Raw genomic sequence first — 10492 nt, forward strand, 5'->3', positions numbered from 1 at the left:
AAATAGCAACGCGCCAAAAATGCACCTGAACACACCTCGTTTTCAGACCAGAACGTCCATGGGTGCAAAATTGGGTGCAAATGCATTTGCTATTTAAACAACGTGGCGCTAAACGTGAAAATGATCATTGCGATGGGTTGATAAAGACACTTGCGTCGCGCATTGCGCTGGTCTTGCCCGGGTGTATGATAGCGCCCCCAGTGTTATGTATGTCAGTGTTTGTATACACCTCTAGTGTCTGCGTGCACCTCCAGTGTTTGTATGCACCTCTAGTGTTTGTATGCACCTTATAGGAGGTTCTGGACCCCCCCAGACCCCCCAACAATTCAATCACTGCTACAGTTTTTATGTATATATTTGCATATGCTTTGGATATATGTAGTTAAGGTGCAATGATGATAAAAATGAGAACAGTGGTAGCAACAATGTTTATGTCATGTCATGTGGAACATTGAGAAGAAGCAAAGCACAAAATCAGCTAAAAATACAATCCTGCACAAAAAACATGAAAAAATACAATCAAGAGTCACTTTTACAGCCAGCCCAGCTCCCCAAAATGCAATCTGTTTCATATTATGTGGATAAGCCTTTTAAATGTAAAAAATGTAATTTCAAACTCAACAGATGTAAAACAGTGGGGTCCAAATACTGTAATTATTAGTAAAAAGTTTTTGCACTAATTTTGATTACAAATATAAAATCAGCATGTTGTTATTCTCAATGAAAACATGCTTATATCAATAAGCGAATCCAGTACACTGTATTGTCCACTAGGTGGTGCTTTGTCCACTGTTGACGTTTCCACAGTCAGATCCATGCTGAATATTTCAGAGGTACGAGTTTCTGTTGAACAAGTTTGTGGTGGTTTTAGCTGGAGCTGATGATCTTCTCCTGTTTAAATCCGATCTGCTTAATCTTGTGGACATGGAGGAGCGCAGCGGTCGAGAAACTTCCGATTTAACAGAGCTCCTGGATTTGCGTCTGGATCCCGATGGCCGTCGAGTTCTGGAGCTCTGTCTTTTCACAGATGAAACATGAGACACAGCTGATGGTTCAGCCTGCGATGAGACCTCAGATAATGATGAGAGGCTAGATTTACTAGAGATTTCAGAGATGACAGACAGATTTGTGCGATAGGAGCGTAAAGTTTTACTATGTGAAGCAGGAACGATGGACATTGGGGCCCTGGGGACAAAAAAGAATGAAGAATATTATTAAAGGAAAAATAGCATGCACAATTAAAAAATTGTTATTTTGTGTGAGTTCTCAGTTTATGACAACACAAAAAATGTGGAATTACCAACCAGCCAAACGATTCATAATTGAATGATTAAAAACGCTAAATAAATAAAATAATTATCTTGGAAAAACAATCAGGATTCTCTGCTTTCAAACGGTGTGGCCGTGTTCGCTGTCTGCACTGAAGCCACACCCACTCACGATCAAGCCACCGTTTTAGCCCCGCCCAAATACAATGTGTGGAAAAAATGTGGAAAAACATTGTGTGTTCTTTATCAGACTGAATAGTCACCTGCTGTATGTCTTAGACTGGACCTTGCAAACTGAAACCATGAAGAAAAATCCACCAGTGATCTGAAAGGCACATCCTGCCCATCCGAGGAACAACGGAGTTCCCAAATCAAATCTGAATGATTAACATATAAACAAAAAAAACTGTCATTGATATACTATATATACACAAAAGCATTGTTTTATGATGTTCCAATGATTATAATGCTTACTGCAATCCATCAAATCTGGGGTTGAAAAACTCTGAAGAGACGTAGTGAGCGTATATTGCGTAACCACAAGCCGACAGCAAACCTTAGAGACAAGATATACAACTCGTCAGAGTGAAATGAAGATGATTGTAATATAGCTGATGTCAAATGTAAGTTCTGATGAGATTTACCACTTATTATGTGACAGAAGCTTCCTGTGAACATGGAGCGCTTTTTGTCTTTGTCATTTCCTCCGATGTAGGTGCATTCCATTCCCACAAAACTCAAGATGAATCCCAGCACTCCAGTGGCCATCCCGGCCAACAGTAAAGCCCTCGTGATCTGAATGTGATCTGAAGATTCAAAGAACCTATTAGAGTTCTGTCTGTCTGACTGTTTATCTGTCTCTGTTTGTCGGTCTGTGTGTCTGTCTTTTTGTGTCTGTCTGCATCTGTATTTGTCTGTTTGTCTTCTGTCAGTCCTTCTGTGTGTCTGTTTGTTCGGCTGTATTTCTATCTGTCTGTTTGTCTACCTGTTTGTCTGTACCTTTATTTGTCTGTCTGACTGTATTTCTATCTGTCTTTTTGTCTACATGTTTGTTTGTCCGTCTGTACCTTTATTTGTCTGTCTGACTATATTTCTATATGTCTGTATGTATGTCTGTCTGTCTGACTGTATTTCTATCTGTCTGTTTGTCTACCTTTTTGTCTGTCTGTCTGTCTGTCTGTCTGTCTAACTGTATTTCTATCTGTCTGTCTGTCTGACTGACTGTATTTCTTTCTGTCTGTTTGTCTATGTCTATCTGTTTGTACCTTTATTTGTCTGACTGACTGCATTTCTGTTTGTCTGTCTGGCTGTCTTTTTGTCTACATGTTTGTCTCTCTGTATCATTATTTGTCTGTCTGATGGTATTTATATCTGTCTTTTTGCCTATCTGTCTGTCTGTATTATTATTTGTCTGTCCGACTGTCTGTCTTTACCTTTATTTGTCTGTCTGACTGTCTTTTTGTCTACATGCTTGTCTGTCTGTCTGTATCATTATTTGTCTGACTGACTGTATTTCTATCTGTCTTTTTGTCTACCTGTTTGTTTGTTTGTCTCTCTCTGTATCATTATTTGTCTGACTGTATTTCTATGTGTCTGTCTGTCTGTCTGTCTGTATCTTTATTTGTCTGACTGTATTACTATTTGTCTGTCTGCCTGTCTTTACCTTTATTTGTCTGGCTGTATTTCTACCTGTCTTTTTGTCTACATGTTTGTCTGTCTGTATCATTATTTGTCTGTCTGACTGTATTTCTATCTGTCTGTTTGTCTACCTTTTTTGTCTGTCTGTCTGCCTGACTGTATTTCTATCTGTCTGTCTGTCTGTCTGTCTGACTCTATTTCTATCTGTCTGTTTGTCTACATGTCTGTCTGTCTGTCTGTCTGTCTGTCTGTCTGTACCTTTATTTGGCTGTCTGACTGTATTTCTATCTGTCTGTTTGTCTATGTGTATGTCTGTCTGTACCTTTATTTGTCTGTCTGACTGACTGCATTTCTGTTTGTCTGTCTGTCTTTACCTTTATTTGTCTGTCTGACTGTCTTTTTGTCTACATGTTTGTTTGTTTGTCCGTCTGAATGTTTTTCTATCTGTCTTTTTGTCTGCCTGTCTGTCTGTCTGTCTGTCTGTAGCATTATTTGTCTGTCTATCTGTCTGTTTGTCTACCTTTTTTGTCTGTCTGTCTGTCTGCCTGTCTGTCTTTATCATTATTTGTCTGTGTGATTGTATTTCTATCTGTCTGTCTGTCTGTCTGTCTGTCTGTCTGTCTTTCTGTATCATTATTTTTCTGGCTGACTGCATTTCTATTTGTCTGTTTGTTTACATGTTTGCCTGTCTGTCTGTACCTTTATTTGTCTGTCTGACTGTATTTCTAACTGTCTTTTTGTCTACCTATTTGTCTGTCTGATTCATTATTTGTCTTTATCTTTATTTATTTGTCTGACTGTATTTTAGTCTGTCTATCTGTATCTTTATCTGGCTATTTGTGGGATTGTATATCTGTCTGTCTGTTTGTCTATACCGTTAACTGTCTGTTTATCTGACAGTTTTTTTTCTCTTTGTTTGTCTGACAATTTTGTTCTCTCTGGGGCGGTTTCCCGGACCAGGATTAGCTTAATCCAGGACTAGGCCTTAGTTTAATTAGGAAATATAACTAGTTTTAAACATGCCTTACTAAAAACATTACTTTTGTGCATTTTGAGGTAAAACAAAGGGCACTGATGTATTTTAAGATATGGAAGTGCAAGTTGTTTTCAGTTTGGAGAGCTCTTAAAAGTGTTTAAGTCTAGGACTAGTCTAATCCCTGTCCGGGAAACCGCCCCTCTGTGTGTTTGTCTCTCCTAACTGTCAATCATTGTCTGTATTCTTAATTCTCTGTTCACAGTGAATGTAGTCTGTGAATGTAGACTAAAAGTGTTTGGTAATGTCCATACCTTCCACAGCCCATAGCACAGGGAAGTCGTAGCAGTTGGATGTGGCAGCTGAATCCGTGTAGCAGGCCCTCCACAAACTGGACCAGTACCATCCCACTGTGATAATGGAGCTTCCCCCCTGCCCTCCGACAGAAGCGACCTTCCAGCCCTCCATGGCGATAGAGCAAGCGACAAAAATCCAGCCCATTAACGACAAGAGTAAACCCCAGATCTGCATATCTCGAATCTTCATCTTTGCTCTGGTGTCTTTCCTACTTTCAAATATCTGTTTTTCTGTACACTGCTTGTGGTCTTTCTTGATCAGGTCATATCTATTGTACTGTTGCCTCTCTCGATCTCCTAGACCGAGCCTTGCATGGGACCAGCCAATAATCTTGTTTTATTTGTTTTGTGCTGATATGAATGTTTTGCCCTGCATGTTCCCAGAGACTGTTTTTAAGTTTCTGGTGGATGGTGAGAATCCTTATCTTGCTTTTCAGCTCACATTTCACATAAACATACATGCAGGCCTACCATTTAAAACCTCTATTTTCTAAGGACTTGGAGAAGCTTGTTTTTTAAGTAACAGAACAGGGTGTGTTGGTTAAATTTATGGGTGTGTTTTCAAAAGGGCCTTTATTTTCTTCCTAAAAATAGCCACAGGGTTCATAACTGAACTTTATTCTTTTCATTAAGGTAGTGTATGCGTGCTGTTGTTTTAGACAGTTTTTCAGGTGTGTTATGTGTGTCTGATACTGTATAAGATTCCAGCATTTGATGATGATGGGTATGAACTTTGATCCGGTTTCGAAGGACGTTTCCTGTTCCTCTCCTGGAGAATGTCTGGAGACCTTCTGCTTTCCTCATGGTTTTGTCTAATGAATCCAGGATGAATTACAGATGATGAATTACGCCTTTGTTTGCTAGAAGAGTCTCAGACATTATCTAAACGACACTTAAGAAATGGCACTTCACCTTTTACTTGAAGTATCTTTAGCAGAAGGGATGTTCAGGGTCTGAAATAAGATCTGATGCCCTCTGGGGTCCAGCGTTAGATTTCTGATCATGGTGGGCCTAATGTTTATTTGCACTGCAGTGCTTTAAAAGAAATCTTTGTTTTATTGCTAATAACATTTTCTTTTATCATCATCAAATGAAAAATGACCAATGAAGAAGGTTCGTAACATTCATGAAATGTTGACTGTTAAGCTCAGGAGTCAAACTAAATGTTAAATGTCTGCACTGCTGTGTATATACTACATACTGTGTTTTATATTTTGATGCATTTATTGTCTTGCTTATATTCTATTGCTATATACTATTCTCTGCTATTCTATTTCTTTATTCTATTTTATTATATTCTATACTCTATTTCTATATTCTATTCTATTCTCTGCTATTCTATTTCTATATTCTATTCTATATTATTTTTTTCTATTTCTGTATTTTATTCTGTTGTCTTCAATTTTATTTTATTTCTATATTATATTCTCTGATATATTATTCTATTCTATTTCTATATTATATTATCTGCTATTCTTTTCTATATTCTATTTTCTATTCTCTGCTATTTTATTTCTATATTCTATTATATTCTATGTCTATTCTCCATTCTCTGCTAAGACATTGCTTTTCCTGACATATATGTTTGTCTTGCCTAACACTATAAACCATCCCACCTTATGCTCCACGTTAATTCTACTCTATTTCTATATTCTCTGTCGCTCAGACTTTTTGCCACTCAGTGGGCATAACCGCAGTCACTTTCACCGAAGGTGATGTCACGTGCATACCCTCTATATTCTTTTTCTATATTCTATTCTATATTCTATTTCTTTATAATATTTTATTCTATTATTGTCTATTTCTATATTTTATTCTATTTTATTTCTAGATTAAATTTTACTCTATTTCTATATTATATTATATTTTTTATATTCAATTCTCTTGTATTCTATTTATATATTTTATTCTATTCCATTTTTATATTTCTATACTCCATTTTAATATTTTTTATTTCTACATCCTTTTCTCTACTATTCTATTTCTATATTCTATTCTATATTCTGTTTCTTTATCATATTTTATTCTATTATTTTCTATTTCTATTATTCTATTTTATTTCTAGATCAAACTTTACTCTATTTCTATATTTAGGGTTTCGAGCACGAAGTGCTGAAAACCTATTGTATTTGTCTGTTTTATTAGGGGTTCAAGCCCGAAGGGCTGAAACCCTATTGTATTTGTATGGATTTTTATTCTTTTTATTATTTTTCTTCTGCCGTAAAACGGATCGTGCAGAGCAAACCGTAAGGCCTAGAGACTTGAGACTTGGCCAAATGATAGGTCTCACTCGTGCGCGAACTTGACAGAGTATGAACCCAATCGGCCTATGGGGGGCGCTACAGCGATGGCAAACACGTTTATGCTCATAACTCCCACAATTCTTGTCCAAATGTCAAATGTCTTATATTACTGGATTCCTTGCATCAAGACGAACAAAATGTATATCTCCGATTTCATTTCCGTCATGAAAAATTTTCCGCTATTTTCGATTTTGTCTAAAAAAATAAAAACGAACTAGTCCTAGGTTTTTCGCCCGATCGGAATCATTCCAGTGCTAAAATGTTCCTTGGAGTTTGAATATCAATAATTATTAAAAAAAAGTTTAACTTTCGACTCACGGTCAACATACCACGCCCAAACGTGTGTAGTGTGCGCAGCCATTTGGACTTTATTGGCTATAACTGGGGACAGGAATGAAGTATCAACACGACACTTGGAACTTGTGATGAGAGTCACAGCCTGAGGTTTCATGCATCGTTTCGTCACAGCGCCACCTAGTGGTCAGACGAATCTAATAATGCTTATAACTAAGGCTGAGTTTAACGTATTTTCATGGGACTTTTTTCCTTAGAGTTTTGAATTGTTGCCGAGTCCAACGATACCAAACATGCCAGTTTTCGCCTAACGGTTAGCCCTGCACAGCAAAATAGCGCTTAAAAAACACGCGCGAATAACTCCGCGAGGGTTATTCCGATCGACTCGAAACAACCATAGGAAGAAATTAACTTTACCTTCTGAACAAAAAACTCTATTGGCGTTATGTTAAAATTTCCATCAGAAATGGCCGAAAATTGCAAAAAACGAAAAATTACCTCCAAATTTGGTGTTTTTTACACATAAATGGTTATAACTCTGCAACGAAATGACATTTTTTCACCAAATTTGATATGCTGATGTCTGAGCAGAGTCTGAGGCAATACAAAAAAAATTCTATGCCTGCACCACTAGTTGGCCTCATAATTGAACAAAATCTTTGACATTGAGTGAGCCCAATGGTCATACAACTGTTTCTTCACTATACTAAAGTGAATAGCCGTGATACTAGCTACAAGTAACACAGTCATGACCTGAGGTTGCATGCACGAGTTTGTCATAGCGCCACCTAGTGGTTATTTGTTATTTTCACTTAAAAATACTGCAACCTTACATCTAAAATCATGAGTCATCATGGATTATGTCTTTCATGGCTTTGAGTATAATCATTGGTGGATTGCATTTCACTTCCTAGCAACCAATGAGAATACCTTAGCAATCATTTAGCAAGAGCTGTATCTCTGTATCAGAACATCGTAGAGACATGGGGTTCGGCTCTTTTGACTCATTAACAGTATTTTAACGTTTTGTGACCCGAGTTTTGCCACTCCAAGGACCACAAACATTTCCTTCAGTGTTCTGTTTGTCAATGTTCCGTGAGAAGAGAGGGAGACATTTCACTGAATGATAGCAACTTTTTTCCTGATAACTTTGAACACGTGTGTCTGGTAGCTTATTTTTCATCATTTATTTTGTACAATGCAGCAAATATACACATGTATGCCTTTAAAGGTCTTAAGTTCCCTAATCGCTTGAACCCCGGTAAACGCTGCTTGCAGCTTTAATTAGGGTTTCGAGCACGAAGTGCTGAAAACCTATTGTATTTGTCTGTTTTATTAGGGGTTCAAGCCCGAAGGGCTGAAACCCTATTGTATTTGTATGGATTTTTATTATTATTATTATTATTTATTTTTATTATTTTTCTTCTGCCGTAAAACGGATCGTGCAGACCAAACGGTAAGGCCTAGAGACTTGAGACTTGGCCAAATGGTAGGTCTCATTCGTGCGCGAAGTTGACAGAGTGTCATCCCAATCGGCCTATGGGGGGCGCTACAGCGATGGCAAACGCGTTGATGCTCATAACTTCCACAATTCTGGTCCAAATGTCAAGTGTCTTATATCCCTGGATTCCTTGCGTCAAGACGAACAAAATGTATATCTCCGATTTTATTTCCGTCATTAAAAATTTTCCGCTATTTTCGATTTTGTCGAAAAAAATAAAAACGAACTAGTCGTAGGTTTTTCGCTCGATCGGAATCGTTCCAATGCTAAAATGTTCCTTGGAGTTTGAATATCAATAATCATTAAAAAAAAGTTAAACTTTCGACTCACCGTCGACATGCCACGCCCAAACGTCTGAAGTGTGCGCAGCCACTTGGACTTTATTGGCTATAACTGGGGCTAGAAATGAAGTATCAACACGATACTTGGTACTTGTGATGAGACTCATGGCTTGAGGTTGCGTGCCTCGTTTCGTCACAGCGCCACCTAGTGGTCAGACGAATCATTTAAATGCTTATAACTAAGGCTGAGTTTGACGTATTTTCATGGGACTTTTTTCCTTAGAGTTTTGAATTGTTGCCGAGTCCAACGATACCAAACATGCCAGTTTTCGCTTTACGGTTAGCCCTGCGCAGCAAAATAGCGCTTAAAAAACACGCGCGAATAACTCCGCGAGGGTTATTCCGATCAACTCGAAACGACCATAGGAAGAAACTAACTTTACCTTCTGAACAAAAAACTCTATTGGCATTATGTTAAAATTTCCATCAGAAATGGCCGAAAATTGCAAAAAACGAAAAATTACATTCATTTTTTGTGTTTTTTACACATAAATGGTTATAACTCTGCAACGAAATGACATTTTTTCACCAAATTTGAAACGCTGATGTCTGAGCAGAGTCTGAGGCAATACAAAAAAAATTGTATGGCTGCACCACTAGTTGGCCTCATAATTGAACAAAACCTTTGACATCGAGTAAGCCCAATGGTCATACAACTGTTTCTTCACTATACTAAAGTGAATAGCCGTGATACTAGCTAGATGTAACACAGTCATGACCTGAGGTTGCATGCACGAGTTTGTCATAGCGCCACCTAGTGGTTATTTGTTATTTTCACTTAAAAATACTGCAACCTTACATCTAAAATCATGAGTCATCATGGATTATGCCTTTCATGGCTTTGAGTATAATAATTTGTGAATTGCAATTCACTTCCTAGCAACCAATGAGAATACCCTAGCAACCATTTATCAAGAGCTGTATCTCTGTATCAGAACATCGCAGAGATATGGGGTTCGGCTCTTTTGACTCATTAACAGTATTTTAACATTTTGTGACCCGAGTTTTGCCACTGCAAGCACCACAAACATTTCCTTCAGTGTTCTGTTTGTCAATGTTCCGTGAGAAGAGAGGGAGACATTTCACTGAATGATAGCAACTTTTTTGCTGATAACTTTGAACACGTGTGTCTGGTAGCTTATTTTTCATCATTTATTTTGTACAATGCAGCAAATCTACACAGGCATGCCCTTAAAGGTCTTAATGTCCCAAATCGCTTGAACCCCGGTCATCGCTGCTTGCAGCTATATTTATTATTATTATTTTTCCGCCTTAAAACGCGTCGCCCAGCCCAAACCGTAACTCGTAGAAACTTGCCACTTGGTCAACTGGTTGTATATTAGCAGGCTACTCAGATACAGTGAATCAGCCAAATCGGCCCATAGGTGGCGCTATAGCAATGCCCGACGCGTTGGGCCTCATAACTCCTAAACCGGAAATCAGACACTCAAGTGTTTGGTATCATTGTAATCCCTGGCTCCAAACTTAAAAAATGTATATCTCCGATTTCATTTCCGTCATTAAAAATTTTCCGCTATTTTCGATTTTGTCGAAAAAAATAAAAACGAACTAGTCCTAGGTTTTTCGCTCGATCGGAATCGTTCCAGTGCTAAAATGTTCCTTGGAGTTTGAATATCAATAATTATTAAAAAAAAGTTGAACTTTCGACTCACGGTCGACATGCCACGCCCAAACGTCTGAAGTGTGCGCAGCCAATTGGACTTTTTTGGCTATAACTGGGGACAGAAATGAAGTATCAACACGACACTTGGTATTTGTGATAAGAGTCATGGCCTGAGGTTGCGTGCCTCGTTTCGT

At 38.0% G+C, this 10492-nt stretch overlaps 1 protein-coding gene across 1 annotated transcript; it reads right to left on the reverse strand.

Moving 5' to 3' along the window:
* cldn10e (claudin 10e) lies at positions 1-4518 on the reverse strand. Its single transcript, XM_055213571.2, has 5 exons — positions 4194-4518; positions 1913-2074; positions 1743-1824; positions 1532-1645; positions 1-1185 (listed from the first exon to the last, which is right to left on the reverse strand). The coding sequence occupies exons 1-5, from the start codon at positions 4423-4425 to the stop codon at positions 828-830; spliced, it is 948 nt and encodes a 315-aa protein (XP_055069546.2). The 5' UTR covers positions 4426-4518; the 3' UTR covers positions 1-827.
* Positions 4519-10492: the final 5974 nt, after the last annotated feature.

Source organism: Misgurnus anguillicaudatus, chromosome 8 (genome assembly GCF_027580225.2).
Source record: "Misgurnus anguillicaudatus chromosome 8, ASM2758022v2, whole genome shotgun sequence".
Lineage (NCBI taxonomy): Eukaryota > Metazoa > Chordata > Actinopteri > Cypriniformes > Cobitidae > Misgurnus > Misgurnus anguillicaudatus.

Coding starts and splice junctions, on each gene's coding strand:
- cldn10e (XM_055213571.2), bottom strand. CDS start 4,425: ATGAAGATTCGAGATATGCAGATCTGGGGTTTACTCTTGTCGTTAATG. Junction 2,075..4,193: donor TGTGCTATGGGCTGTGGAAG/GTATGGACATTA, acceptor TTGAATCTTCAG/ATCACATTCAGATCACGAGG. Junction 1,186..1,531: donor CAGTCTAAGACATACAGCAG/GTGACTATTCAG, acceptor TTTTGTCCCCAG/GGCCCCAATGTCCATCGTTC.